This window comes from Streptopelia decaocto (assembly GCF_964273445.1).
Source record: "Streptopelia decaocto genome assembly, chromosome: 1".
NCBI lineage: Eukaryota > Metazoa > Chordata > Aves > Columbiformes > Columbidae > Streptopelia > Streptopelia decaocto.
In genome coordinates, this window is record NC_138663.1 from 131,359,936 (window position 1) to 131,375,782 (window position 15,847).

The window sequence follows — 15,847 nt, forward strand, 5'->3', positions numbered from 1 at the left end:
TGGATAGATCTGAAATTATGAATAAATTTGGTGTTTATAAAATTGCGTATTGCAGAATATCTGTGTTTCTCTAAAAAAGCAATTGTGGCCTTTGAAACTTCCTTTTTTATTAGGCACAGGATTCAGTGGAGATTACAACGAATATTTTGGCCTACATGTGGATGAAGATGCTTTGTGTTATCTAATGCTGGCCAACCACATGATTAATTTTTTGCATCCGGAATGTATAACCATAGCAGAGGTAAGATCAGAATTTGCCATCCTCAATGGCATTAATATTAATTAGTTTGCTTTGGGATGTGAACTTCCTGGTTAATTATCAAGTCACACTTCAGGTATTCAAGGATTGACACAAGCTGAGAAATATTAATTGGTGGACAGACTTTGCCTTGTGGTGAGAAACAGCTGAAATATGCACTTCAGGAGTTTTCTCTGCACTAATGGATCATTAATGTGGGGATTTCTTTTTTTTTTTTTTTTTTTTTTTCCATCTGCTTGAAATTGTAATGAGATTTGGTTTTTTTAGTTTATTGCTTTTGCAAAATTGTCATTTGTCACTAGTGAGTCATGGTAGTAAAGATTAACAGCCCTAATGTGGTTTCATGTATTTTGAATTACATTGGCATGATTGACAATTCCCCTTCAAAATAAATGTGATAACTTTATAAATGTTGAATGTGTATGCTAATTTAAATTTAGTATTAAGATTTTTCAGGTTTCTGAGGGAGTAAGCTGTATTGCTTCAGTTGATTGAGATCAATTTAATTTTTTTACTGCAAAATGTTCTTGTTGGCACACGGAATTTTTAATAGTACAAAGCAGCAGAGCATTTAGGTTCTCTGAATAGGTAGATTTTCACTGATATTTTCTCTTTATCTGAAAGAGAAAATCAAGTAAACCTTGAGAATTTTTCTGTTATTATATTTAAATGATTATTTTCATTTAAAGTAAAAAAGTTCCATCTCTCTGATATCATTACGGACTATATGGATTTCTAATAAAACTTTTTGTATTGCTTAAGAGTTCCCTATGTATCTTCAGAAAATACAACCTAGCGTAACTTAATTTCTTACTTATGGGAAAGTTTTGTATTATAAACAACCACTGCTAAAATCTCAATGGCAAGCTATCAAAAATGGCATCTGGTGAGCAATCGCTAGCAAGCTTGAGATGGTTTCATTGAGCTGTAGGCTTATTTGAAGTGAAATTTCTTAATTTTCTACGTAGTCTTAGATTAAAAGCATTCCTGCTAATGAAATGCTGAGTTCAGTCTGCTTGTACTCCCGGCCTAAGAATTCTTTTTTAATAACATGTGTCTTCAGTTTCTCTTGATGGAGTTGAAAACCGCTTCAGTTTCAATACATCATTTTCTGCCTGGGGGAGTCGCTACACAGAATATAGAACTGATTAATGTGCTGCATGGTTAAAGGAGAATTTCAGAAGGAGAAACTGTTGACATACTTGAAAATTATAAAAGGCAGTGAAGAATGTCTGCTTGCCTAGAATGATGATGGAATGAGTGCTACATGAGAAAAACATTTGTGTCTAGCCATAACTAATTATAATATAATCCTTAATTATTTAACTAGTATTTTACAGCTTTTTAATATTGTGTATATTCACTGTCTTATTAGTTCCTAACATTTAAGATATTACTGACTATATGCTTATTTTTCTTTTTGGCCTTCTAGATTAAGCTTTATAAAGTTTTTTATAATGAGAAAAAATGTTAAGTAAAATTGCATCATGCCTGAAGCATTATAAAAACAGACAGGAAAACCCTGCTTCTGTGATTATCTTTTTTTTGTTTTTTGTATGCAGTGCATTTCAAACTAAGGTCTGAACCAAATGTTTAGGCATTGGCTATTTATATTTGGTGGAAAATATACTGAACCAAATTAACACTGATTTTTTTTTTTTTAGTGTTTAGGTAAAATCTGTAGATATAGATAGATATAAATGGGATTAGGTTTGGAATTTTACTTTCCAAAAATCTGACTTTTAAAATTGTGACTAAGGTAGATGGGGGCTGCTTAAATTTCAGACTCAGACCTTGTCCAGGTAGGCATCTTAGCACCACAGAAAAAGGCTTTTGTTTCAAATAATCTTGTCCTGCATAACTTGGAAAACATTAATCAGTCTTAATCCTTTGTGACTGATTTAAGAGATATTGAACTTCCATTTATAATACCTGAAAGTCTGGAAATAATTTCTGCTTCATTATTTGGTATATACAGCATGTGGAATGTGGATGCAGTTTTCTGTGTGATCTGATGTCTGCTGAGTAAAGGAGGATAATCCCCTCCTTTGGTCTCCTGGCTTGGCTGTTCATAGAGCACAGGATGCTCCCAGCCATCCCTGCTGCCAGGGCTGGCTGCTGGTCCATCTCAGCTGGCTGCCAGCCCACAGCCCCATGGCCTCCCCAGCAGAGCTGCTCCCCACTGGGCAGCCCCTATGCAGGTAGGGTTAGGCCAGTCCAGGGCCAGGATCTGGCAGCTGGCCCATACTGAACTTCCCAAACTTGCTGTTGACTGATTCCTCCAGCCAAGCAGGGTCCTTCTGAGTGGCAGCCCTACCTTCTGCCCCCAGAATGCCACCCATCTTCTTACTTATATCTGCATGGGTGTGTTGGGTGTGTATGGACAGATGAGTGTGTACGTGTAACTTCATGTGCAAATATCTTTTTCACTATTATACTGCAGCAGTTGGATTGGAAATTGGGTTGAATCCAGAAAACCAAAATGAACTTCCTAATTATGCCTTGGTTCTGTCAGAATTTAATTTTTTATAAATTCTCTCATGTAGACGCAAGAGCTGTATGTTAATCTGTAACTACTGTGGTGGAATAGCTTCTCACTAACATAAGTTCATAAAATTGAGTACTGATAGATGTTTTGCAATTATTGGAGATTTGCATTTTCTATACAAATAAGCTAACTTATAGAGAAAGAGTGCTATGTGACATAATTGCCTGATAAAATGGTGAAATAAATATTTTCAGAACATTGAATTATGAATTTAAGAATGATCAGCCTCCATCAATATGAAACTGGAAAATTATGCAGTAAGAACATGTTGCTTTCCAGGGCTAGCTGGATCAATAGTTTTGGTTTTCTGCATTTGGGAAAAAGAGTAAAGATGGTATTTTCTTCCTCATTGTACTTTGTGTTCAGCCTTTTATTTTTATGCCATTCTCTATGCAAAATATGAAAAAACAAAATTAAGATTTGTCTTTTGTTGATAGCTTTTTATTGATTACTTGGAGATATAGATGATTATTTCAAATTCTGCATCTACTGATGGCTCCCATCAAATATCTACTCTATCAAATATTTTGTAAATAGAGGATTTGATAAGAAAAAATCATAATGCTTTTCCCTGTAAATTTTGCATTCTAACAGCAAATCTAGGTGTAGTAATTTTTCACTGTTGGGGTTTTTTTGGGTAGTGGTGGTGGTGATTTTTTCCTCCCTTACTCAGATCAGTCTGTGAAACTGTTTATTGTTTAGAGTATTGGTATAGAAGTATTACTGTATGGTAGAAAATCTGAACTAATAATTGCAATGCTATGCAAATTACATGGGGTTTTTTTGTTTGTTTGTTTTTGTTTTTTGTTTTTCTTAGGATGTTTCTGGAATGCCAGCTCTTTGTCGTCCTGTTGCGGAGGCAGGAGGGGGTTTTGATTATCGACTAGCCATGGCTATTCCAGATAAGTGGATACAGGCGAGAACTTTTTAAAAAATAAGTTCCTCTCTTTAAAGTGGGATGTTTCTCTGTCTGTGCATACACAAAACCACTTCTGAATCCTACTGACAATTTTTACTCTCTCTTCTGTTAATGTCCTGTTCAAATAAATTCTGACAAGCTTGAGCACAGGCATTAGTGGCTGAAATGAAAACTGTCAGATATCATAGAGGTTTCAGAGGATGTGTAAATTCAGGGGCTATTATTTGCATTTTGTTTCAAATTACCTGTATGTTACAATAGCTGTACAATGCGTAGCCTATATTGACTGTGAACAGGTAGACAATAGTTAACCATATGCACATATGCAGATAAAAAGATATATTAAAAAAGAACCCAAAACAACAAAACAAAAACAATCAACAGAACAAAACAAAAAACAAACCCTGAAAACATGCAACAAACCCTTCTGAAATTTGCCATAGTAATTGGCGTTGAACATGGACAGAGCTGAAAGTTTAACCAGAATAAACCTAAGTGAATATATATAAAGACTCCAGCAATCGATACAGTGGGGTTACAAAAAGAATAAAAATCTGTAAATGCTCGTCAAGTACAATAATATACTGATAAACACTATGATAAGGATTTAAATCACCTTTTCCTTAATACAGAGAATCACAGGAAAAGGAATAAAGCAGTAAATGATCTCAAAAGACTTCTACTGATGTTTCAGACAATGTTTTTCAGTTAGATAGAAGATTGCATCCAAATCCCTCAGGCTATCAGGATGATCTGAAAACAATAAATGTATTATGTGAGCATTAATGCTTCAATAAATATAGTGAGTAGCATAAAATAAAATAAAAACACAACTTCAGCATCTTTCACTTTTGTAACTAGGAGGTAGAGGGCTGACTGAAAAACAGTTTTCAAACCTCTTTTCAGTCAGGAGACAAATTTGACAGCTTTTCCAACAGGGACAGTGTTGTTAAACTTTGGAATGTGTAATTTAAATCTTGGAATGCAGCAAGGCCTTATATTTTCATAGCAACAAGAATCACATTGTTGATGGCTTTTTTTTTTTCTTACACTTTCAACTTCTTTACCACGCTTCAGGACAGGCAAAGACAAGTAGTTTCCTAGGTAGGCAAAATGAGAGTGACCAAGTTCATATTACAAAGGAAAAAAAACAGGCTGTAGAATTTTTAAAGGGCAAAAGATGGATAATGTAATTTAGCAATGTCTGATATGCTCTGCTTATTTTAGTTTGCAATACTTGGAGAGGAAACATAACCTATACTGCAGTAAGATCTTTTCTTCTACTGGAGAAAAAAAATCTTCCAGCCTAAGCATATACTTAAAATGGGACAGCAGGTGGATGCTTGGCACACTGATGGGATGTTGGTCATAAATGCAGATATGGCAGTCTAGGCTGATTCCCAGCAGAGTCCAGTTATTTAGTAATGTGTTGACTGTATAAGAGCATTGGGTAATGCAGGCAGGATGGTTCTAGTTAAGGAAACTGCAAATTAGCAACCACGACAGAAGACCTTGAGTTAGAGAAAGAGGTGATACACCTAGCTTGTTACCCTATTTCTTAAGGCAAAAATAAAACTGAAACAATTTTACAGAAAAGTTTAGAAACAGTCTATCAACTGTTATCAAACTGTCCTAGACTGCTTGCTCTTATTTCTCTACAGCTTTTAAGTTTGTAACTCTTAATAGCAAGTTTTCTGGGCAGCTTTGTAAAATCAGTTTTAAACCTGAAGGATCTCCAGAGTTCCATGAACTAATTCTGAGGGATCTGTAAAATTAAGATAAGCTATTCATTGTAACAGTGGCTGTACTGGTTCAGGTTAAAGATAGATGTAGTACATAATGTGATTCTGCACAGGGACCGGAATATGTTCAGAAACAGAATTTATGGAGTCAAAAAGAAAAAAACAGAAGTTATATTTTACAGCATCGTATCAGCTATTCCGCTGTTATTGCCTTTTTATCACTTTTATTTTTATGTCTATATATTTACATATATGCATTTAAGTTGTAGTGATCAGTGGATGTCTATAAAATACTATAGAAGAAAAGGAAGGACTAACACTGAAATTGGACTAGATTTAGAATACTAGGTTGGGAGGGGCCACAAGGACCATCTGTTCTAACCTTTCTTGGCAAAAGCACAGTCTAGACAACATGGCCCAGCACCATGTCCAGCTGAATCTTAAAACTGTCCAGTGTTAGGGGGAATCCATGACTTCCCTGGGAGATTATTCAAACGGTTGATTGTTCTCATCATGAAGATGGAAGAAATAGTATCATACAAAGCAGAAAATGTCTATTGATGTGATTTAATTTAAATTGCTAAACATCAGAAGCTACCATGCTAAAAAAATGTAAAGCTTATTTTGTATTAGAAAGCTTTGGCACTGAAATTGTGGTTTGGAACTGATGGGAAATTCACAGAGCTAGGGGACATGCAAGTCCCTGCGCTAAGCACCTTCTCATGTTATTGTGTATTTCATGGCAATAGCACAGTGCAATCTTGCAGTGATTCACCACACAGCCCAGTGGTTAAGCTATAGCTGAAAGCTGTTGTATGCCAGGGTTGCTTGAAATACAGGACTTATTTCAATATCACGTGTAGGTAGGTGTATGCCTACATATTTCTTCCCAGTTTTTGTGTACTGCTTTCTTGCAGCTCCTATTAATCACTTTGCCCACTGTATCAGAGGGTTCACGTGATAGATGGCAAATCCTGTTGTCCATGCTTATATGTGGAAGTACAGGAGAAACAAAGTGTTCTAGTTGTTACATTTCTGTAGAGTAATTCAAAAGAAAACATGTCTTTGGATTATCAGAGAAAGCTCATTTCTTCAAAATTTGGGAATAGAAGTTAAAGTAATACAGTTCACAATCCATTGGAAATTTCTGTGCCAAGATAATGAAGAAATGTGGTAATGTGCTTTTAACTAAAACAGCAATAACTTTTCAATGATCTTTATTTCTGTAGATAATTAAGGAGCTGAAAGATGAAGACTGGAATATGGGCAATATTGTGCATACATTAACAAATAGACGGCATGAAGAAAAATACATTGCATATGCAGAGAGTCATGACCAGGTATTTCATCTGTTTGTTTATTTATATATAAGCAAGTAAGAGGTGAGGTTTAGTGGTTTGAGTTTTGGTTTTTTGTTGTTGGTTTTTTTGGTTTGTTTTTTTTTTTATGACACAAGAGTTGAAAAGGATGGGCAACAATTTCAGAAACAGGTAGATCTGGACTACTACTTGTGTTTGGTTTTTTTTTAATTGGGTTTTCTTGTGTGTTTTTTTTTGTTTGTTTGTTTTGTTTGGAACCTTCTTTTTAATAAAAGTATCCTGCTTGGAGTGGGTGGGTTTTGATATATTTTTATTTTTGTTTTTGTATTGTTTTCAGGAAATGAGTCCTAGTTTCTTGTTTTGCCTGCCTATCATAGGACATAGAAGGCATACAAACTTTTGAAAATATGGTTTCTATTAAGTAAGCTGGAGCACTGTTTCTGATAAGCATAACCAATATCACAATTTAGCAAACTTATTCACTGAATCAGTGTTTGCAAGTGTTGTATTCCCTTCAAGAAAATGTTTCCTCTCTGAAAGGATTGCAAGTGCCCTTTTTTGAGATCTAAATGAAATATTCTCTAACAATTTGGTTCAAAACACAGCAATTGTAATGGTTCTGTATATGAAAAAATGAAAAAATAATTTTAAGTGTGGATAACACTAATCTCCCACAATCTTTGTAATGGTTGTTTCTGAAGAATCAGAAACAGTGGTTGAGAATTTTTAAATTAGGAAGTTAAAGTCTATTGAATGGTTTAAGTTGTCCACTTCCAACTTTTTCCTCTACATAATATAGATTGATATTCTATTTCCTATACCTTCTATAATACAAATCAATGGAAGTATCCAAAACAAGGCCTGTATTTTATTTTAAAGAGGTAATTGCATTTATCAGCTTCATTTTGTGTACCTATTTACATTCTTATCTCTGAGACTGTTACACAGTGTTCACTTTAGAGTCCACATCAGAGAAGAGTCAGAATCCTGGTAAAGAACTTCAGATATTACTTGGAAATATATATTATGATGTTATTATTTGTTTTTATAAAAGCTGATTCTTCATCTTAAAGCACGACATAGAACATTACTGTTGCTGTTCTTTTATTTTGTGCTGGATTTATCAATTGAGTTGTTTTCTGTATCACTATGTATTTTTGTTTTAGCATCTCATACTGGGAAGAAGATTATTTATTTTGAATTTAAAATTTAAAAAAAAAAAAAAAGGCTGTTGCAGATGTACACCAGGATATGTGAAAAGAGTAGGATGGAGAAGCAAAATGGGAGTGTAGATAAAATTCAGTCTGAAGATACTTGAAATGATACACTTGAGGGGCTGAAACAGTTCTAGTTTCTTGTATGTTATAATGGGCTATAGCCTGACTACTATCAGTCAAAATATACGGCCTTGTGGCCCACACATCAGTGTGTGAAAATAGCACCTGAATGCTAATAGCTGTTCAAATAGCAGATACAGTACTGGAATTATTATGAATGGAATGGAAAGCAAAGAGAAAAATCAGTCTGTCACTGTAGGCTTTCATGGTTTGGGTGCATGTTGAATATTGGAGGCAGATTTGGTCCTGTATCTTAAAGGATTTACAGCATAAGCGGAACAATTGCTGTGAGTTGGCAAGAATAATAGCAGGTGTGGATTGGTTTTTGTAAGAAGAAAACTAAATAGACTTAAGACTCTTCAGTGTAGAAAAGAGATCATTGAAGGGGAAGGATAACAGTTTATAAAATCATGGCTAGCATAGAAAACGTGAACAGGGAACATCTACCTTCTCTTATACTGAAACGATATGGGGATATTAAATGACACTAAAAATGCCATATTCTGAGTCCAGAGGAGGGTTGTCCTTGCAGTTGTTCATTGCTATCTTCAGTCTTGCCATTGTTGCATAGGAATTTTTTTTTAAAAGATGATTTTTTTACTTGAGGAAATCATCTATGTATGCTGTTACATTTTTAGCTGGAAAAGTGAAGGATGATGGTGCTTTTCAGCCAGACCTGTTTACAAGTCATCCATCTCTCTGAAATCTAGTGAGTTCTCAGGCTAGAGTATAAAATGAGAATTGAGTTAATTGAACAAAAATTAGCTAGTTACATACACTCCAAAATATTTTCAACTACCAGCATGTTAATGTATTGGAATAATGGTTGTAACATAGCAATTGTGTGGCCTTTCTCAAATAACAGTAAGCACTAGCAAATTAGTAATTCAGTCACTGTTTTTAGACAGGATTACTGGTTTGTTTTGCTCTCTTGTGTGCAATCACAGAAAACCAATCACATTCTTGATTGCATATAAATGGATGCTTCATATTCACTCTGCATCTCTGAATCAGGAGTGTTGTTAATAGCCTTTTATTTGTACATCCCAGGAACTTTACCTGAGATGTTTTCTTTCTTCTGTGATTTCTATAAAAATTCCTGAATTGTAGGTCACTTGTGGTTTATTGCGTTGACATTAGCGTTTCATATTTGATATCTCTAGGCAAAAAAGTTCTCAAAAGTAATTGTGCAGTTCAGTCCCATCAGGTGAAATGTCAGCCCAGCACAGGGGTTAGACAGATATTAGTTCAGTGATCATCTGCTCACACTCTCATAGCCACAGGGAGACCCTGTAACCATGTGGAGAGCTGCAACGGGAAAACTGGACAGTTGGGTCTGGCAATCCAGTTGAGGCTCAGCCCATGGATGTCCCTGCCTCAGTTTACATACTTTCTCAGCAGCAAATTATATATATCGCACCCACGTGATTACACATCGTGCAATATGAAGTTACGGTAACCAGAAGCTGGGGTCACTGTGAGCTGATGGTCATTTGCGCTGGCAGGATGTTTTCTTTGTGAACAGGGACTAGGCCCTGCACATTGAGCCATCTCCTTGATCCCTTGCCTGTCTTCTATGTCCTTCCTTTACGATATAGAGTGCCTGCTTTAAAAAAAAAATGTTAGAAACTCTTCTAGTACGCCCAAGTGTTTTCTTGACTTTTTTTTTTTGGACTGTTATAGGCACTCGTTGGTGATAAGACATTGGCGTTTCGACTGATGGATGCAGAGATGTATACAAACATGAGTGTGCTCTCACCTCTTACTCCAGTTATTGATCGTGGAATACAGCTTCATAAAATGATACGTCTCATTACTCATGCACTTGGAGGAGAGAGCTATCTGAACTTCATGGGTAAGCAAGCTTAGGAACAAGTCTTTTGTTTTCTCATCTACAAAAGGGTTGGCAGGGAAATAAAGTGATCCGACATCATCTTACATCTGCAGTATTTATCACAGTGCTGAAGTTTGGAGCATAAATGCTTTTATAAAGATTTACTACAAAAGGTAGCATGCATTGTTTTTCTGTCTGTAAGATGTATTATAAGACAAGAAAATAAAATCAATGTAGTTTCTAATTGTAACAGAAGTAACTTTTAAAATTGTGGTAAGCTGTAGTTCAGTTGGAGTGCAGAGGAGGGTGATGAGGCTGGTGAGGGGTCTGGAGTACAAGTCTGATGAGGAACAACTGAAGGGAGCTAAACTGGGACTGTTTAGCCTGGAGAAAAGGAGACAGAGGGGAGACCTTATTGCTGTCTATAGCTACCTGAAAGGAGGTTGTAGCAAGGAGGGCGTTGGTCTCTTCTCCCAAGTAGCAAGTGATAGGACAAGAGGAAATGTCCTCAAATTGCACCAGGGGAGGTTCAGGTTGGGTATTAGGAAAAAATTCTTCATGGAAAGGGTTGTCATGTATTGGAACAGGCTGCCCAGGGAAGAGGCGGAATCACCATACTTGGAGGTGTTTAAAAAATGATTAGACGAAGTTCCTGGGGGCATGGTTTAGTGCTAGAGTTAGGTTATGGTTGGACTTGATGATCTTGAGGGTCTCTTTTAACTGAAATGATTCTATGATTCTATGACTCCGATTTGTAACTCAAACTAGTATTTTAATTGTTCTGCAGGCTTGTCAGGTGGTGAGCCTTGCCTTACACACCTCGGTTGTCTTTCATTTTGGTTATTCTACTCTTCTAAGCTTTTTAGGGTAACAGTGAATTTCCTAAAGATAGCTCTGTGCTTATTTCAGTTATTAATTGTCAGGAAGTAATCAGGAATCAGCTGATTTATATTTCATCGCTTCTTAGTGAAGAGCAGAGGCTTAATGAGATAGACAAGGACAAATCATAGAGATAGAAGGCACATCCTGCTATCGAAACAAGGAGATAGTAAAAGTTAGCAATACTTACTTTTTGTTTGTAAGCTGTAAAATACGACTGTTACATTGCTTCCTAAGCACTATTGGTACAGGAATGTCCAGTAGTTAATCTCATTTAATCATCAAGTTACAGTTCCATGTAGTCATCTCAAAAGTTGAATGTTGTTCTTAGTCTTATACAAAATGCCAAGGCTATTTATGCTTGATCTTTATTATACTCACATTCCTTAGTTTCTTTGCAAAATAATCCTTACTTTAGAGTAAAAATCACAATTCTGTAAGGTGAGTGTGACGAGTTCTATATAGCAGTTGTGATAGTCTCATGGGGAAAAGAAGGCTAAAAGCATCTCAGTTTTCTAATAACAAAACCCTTGGAAATTATAGAATTTTTAGCTTAATATTGCCTTCAGCTTTCATTGTTAAATGTTTTGTATTATCAAGTTACAAAGGACTGTTGGATGTGTGTTGCCCTTCTTACATTATGATATATTTAAAAATAGATTTTTCTCGTTAAGAAACTGGAGAACATTATAAGGCAATGGTGTCATTTGATTTTAGCACATCTGTACTGATACATGTTCTCTTTCTTATTAGAAGAACACTCAAAAAATATCATGTTTGGGGGTTTTCTTAAAAACAAAGCCATTTCAGTACAGAACAAATCAATTCATTATATGGTATACTAGTAGAACTATTGTTTCCAATAAAATGCAGAAATTTTTCCCAAAATTAAAGAGGAGTTAATGAAATAAATGCTTATGAAGCATGTAGTCAGGCACCAAAATGTGCAAGGTATGATGTGTGTGCCTCTGTTCAAACTAGTGATACTACAATAGTTAAGGAAGCAGGTGTTTAAAAAAAACGCCAGCTAAACTGCAGATGTCTCTGCCCCAGATTGACTTGGTAAGCTTAGGAAAATGATCAGTAATTCAATGTGGCGTGTTAAATCCAGTGTGTCAATGCAGGCTGATTGAGCAATTAATATTGTTTATCATTGAGTACTGCAAATGTTTCAGTAACTACATTATAGTTTGCTATATGTAAAAGATGAAAATATCGTAATAGATGTTGGAGGAGAAAACATGTAAATTCAGAATGCTTGCAATCTGATGTAGTTAAAATGAACATTGCAATGCGCTATCTAGGTGAACAAAACAGTGACAAATGAGTTCTTTGACCTTCAGTTTTGCCGGAAGGCTGAGGACGAGCAGCCTCCTGTTGGGTGGGGGGGGGGAGTGCAGATCTCTTTTCACAACATGTGGAGAAAGCACTCCAGGTGCCTCTGTGCTTCTCTAGGTCCTTCCATAAACATCCTGTACCTTCTTTTTCTGAAAACAAAGTCAACAAAGCAACATACTGCTTTCTCAGTTCTTTGTTTCACCTTAAGGAAAAACAAACCACTTCTGAAAATGTTGTATTAGGAGTGGAAATCTGTGTTCTCGAATGTATCCTGGAAATTATCTTTGAAGATCTGGAATAATATATAATTACACCTGTCTCAGAGTACCGTTTGTACTCCATACTTGTAAGCAGATTCTTATGATGCCCTATTGAACACCAAAAACTGGTTTGGCTTTCTCCTGTCTTTCTCACTTTTCATACTGGATGGTTTTCTGTCCTTCTTAGTGGTATCTATAAGAAACCACTGCAAAAATCCTGGAAGTTGTTATTCTTATTTTTTATGTTTTTGGATATTTAATTTTCACTGAAGGCTTCTATTTTCCTTCCCAATTGCTTATATCCCAGTATAGGTAATCAGTGATGTATGCGAACTTAAATGTGAACAGGAAAGTGTTGTCATTTCAGTAAGCTGGTTCCCTTGTAACACAAACCATTGGGAGCATTCTTTCCTCCTGTTTGTATTTCAGTTTTCTGTGCAGCTTTGCAAGTAATCTCTGGAGCTTCATGTGCCCATCTGGCATGGAAGACTTAACCTAGAAAGGGAAATACTCCATATGCTTGCCTGAAAGTGAGCATGACAATGATAAACATGCTGCTGTAGTGAATGAACACTCTGGAAGGCCAGTTTGTTTAAAGTAATAATAAAAAAGTAGCAACTCTTTTAAAACTTGTGCTGTTCCTAAATACTCTGCTTTCAAGGCAGGTAAGGAGCAACAATCTTAATGTAGCAGTTGTTTGTTCAACCCAACTCCTGATTTGAACAGCAATTTTAATATTGAGAGTGGCCAGTACTGGTCAGAAGATGTCATATGACTTTAGGAAGTGACAAAAATTACAAATTCTTCTGCACAATGGTTTGGTAGGGGCACAGGTGATACTTCTTTAAGGGTTTCTTTTGCCACAGCTGAGCTTCTATGAAGATGTTGACATAGATAATACACATTTGATTGTCTGAACTTAATGACACTTAAAGAGAAAGCCTCAAGCATTCACAGCGTGTGCCTCTATTAAATACTGAAAGTAAATTTATTATTGGAAATAATAGGAAAAATACCCTCTATTCATACTCGAGCATTTTTGTTTGTAAGTGTAGTCATATTGAATATGCATCTAATACTAAAATCAGAAAAGTATGTGGAAAAATATTTGGAGACATAGATCTTTACTCTCTCTAAAATGAGGATTTGAAAACAAATCCAAAATAAAACCCCTGTCCCTGGTAAAATTCTTTATTGCCAATTTAACCCTCTCAAAATTAGAAAAAAGGCTTAAGATCTGAGTCTACTTCCTCAATGTTACAAGACTTCTAGGATACTACAGGAGTGTACTGATCTCACCTTAAAAATAAAGCGACCACTGTTCTTACCCACTGGACAATATTTCACTTAAATGAGAAGACTCACATATTTTCTGAAAGTAATAGTTGAATGTACCACTACAGAACTGTTCTGTCCGTACATCCCTTCATTTTCCTTTGGCTTCATTTTCCATCCTATCCCTGAAGAAAAGCTGTAGACAATTGTAACTGTTCCTTTCCATTAAATACTGTTTTTCTTTTCTCTTGCTCATTGCCTGTGCCCTGCACTTGAGAAAACCCTGCGGGACATGGGAAAGAGCTGTGCCAGTTCTTCAGTGAAGTTGTTTCCATGTTCTCTCTTTATCTTGCAAGATACATCTGTTTGTCAATCTAGTTTTAGACAAGCAAGGTAGATGCTTTCTTGCCTAGAATAGATGTAAGATCCAGCCCAAGGGGCCTTAAGTAGCATTTTAGGTCCTTGGGATCATTCATAGCATAAATATTAACTGCTTTATGCTACTGCAGGGTCTTGCTTTTCAGCTTGCCAACAATAATTTTCTTGTTTCCTTCTTCATTTTAAATTGGCTTAAACTCAAATCTATTGATTTAAAAGGAGATTAGTTCCTACACGAACCTCTAGCACTATTTTTCGTGGCTTTTCTTTAGTAAAACAACTCTTAATTAGGACTCCAGAGACCAAACTATCTCCCTGCAAAACAACATTTATATATAAATAACCTAGAAAATTATTTGCAGTAACTAGAACATTTTTTACAATCATGAGCATTGACTGATGGTATTACCATTTAGGTTGACATTTACCCCTGTTTCACTAATATCATCAAATCTATCTGTAAAGCTTCCTTTTCCCACTTGTTAGTTCATTTACGCAGTAGTTTATCTACTTTCTCTATGCTTAGGAGTCTGTTTTGTATGCGCTAAAACAGTTTTTTCTCTAACAATTTGGTATGCCAAGACTTGTTATCTCTTTAGCCTTAAAAAAAAAAAAAAAATAAAATGCATAATCTATTTCTTTGAGTAGGGACATGGTTTAGTGCTAGAGTTAGCTTAGGCTATGGTTAGACTCGATGATCCTGAGTCTCTCTTCCAACTGAAATGATTCTATGATTCTATAAAAATGGGAATGTTACTTAAAACAGACTCTGCAATACATTTATTGCTACCTGTTCTAGATAAAAAATAAATTGTATCAAGAACAAGGATATTTAAGCAAAAACCTAAGGGGGTTTTGTTTTCTTAGACATGTTGCAAACAAATCACTTTGAATTTTTAAACTTTTTTTCCTGTACACTTTCTTATACTTATTACTCCTCTGCACTGGTTACAGTGTGACTTTTTAGACCATGACCTAAAAAGTGGCCTTGCAAGAACAAAAGCTCTTTAAACTACCTCCCTTCAGTCAACTCTTTTTGATAAACAACCTGGAAATGCTTGGTTGGTAACGACTGCAGATTAGGACATGAAATTTGAAATCATCCTTCTTAATATGCTTACCTAGTACACCTGGCAAATGTGCTTTCTGTGCTGCCAGTTTGACTAGGTGCTTTAATTTCATGGCAATCTGACAGAAAGAAAGAATTCTCTTCAAATGAAGGTAGAAACCAAGAAAGATGTAATGTGAAATCCTTCCTAAAGTTTGGCATAAATTTTGTCCTGTAGTGATAGACCATGTACATCTTTGTTCCATAGTACCCTGTACCCAGACACCTTGGGGTGGGCCATAGAAGAAGGAAGAATCCAAATGCGTACATTAGGCTTCAGTAAGTGCTTTGAGAGTCTCATCGGGAAAGTCTGGAGGTGCAAACTGTTAATATCTATTGTTCATTTAGAGTTGATTGAAACAAACTTCATTTCTATACTTGCTCAAAATACACTTGAGTGGTAGAAAAACAATTAAAGAGAGACTTTCTCATAATTTAAAAAAAAACTACACACACAAACTAATTTTCCTTCTGTCCCACCTCTTCACAAGGTCAGTACATCCAAATACTACAAATCTCCTGTGGGACTTGATTCTACTTCCTTTTCGAGAGGGGAGGGAAGAAAGCTTCATAACTACATGCATGTCATTTAAATATATAAATAAAATGATTACTGGCAGCAGTCTATATATATGATGGTGTGTCAGTGTC

General features: G+C 35.7%; 1 protein-coding gene across 3 annotated transcripts in view; it reads left to right on the forward strand.

The window, feature by feature from the left end:
• Positions 1–15,847, forward strand: part of GBE1 (1,4-alpha-glucan branching enzyme 1) — a 161,045-nt gene that overhangs the window by 95,467 nt on the left and 49,731 nt on the right. For all 3 annotated transcript variants that reach the window (XM_082055387.1, XM_082055388.1, XM_082055389.1), the window contains exons 9-12: positions 114–241; positions 3,625–3,723; positions 6,698–6,808; positions 9,808–9,979. In XM_082055387.1, the coding sequence (XP_081911513.1) occupies positions 114–241; positions 3,625–3,723; positions 6,698–6,808; positions 9,808–9,979 (510 nt within the window). The remainder of the gene's footprint in view (positions 1–113; positions 242–3,624; positions 3,724–6,697; positions 6,809–9,807; positions 9,980–15,847) is intronic.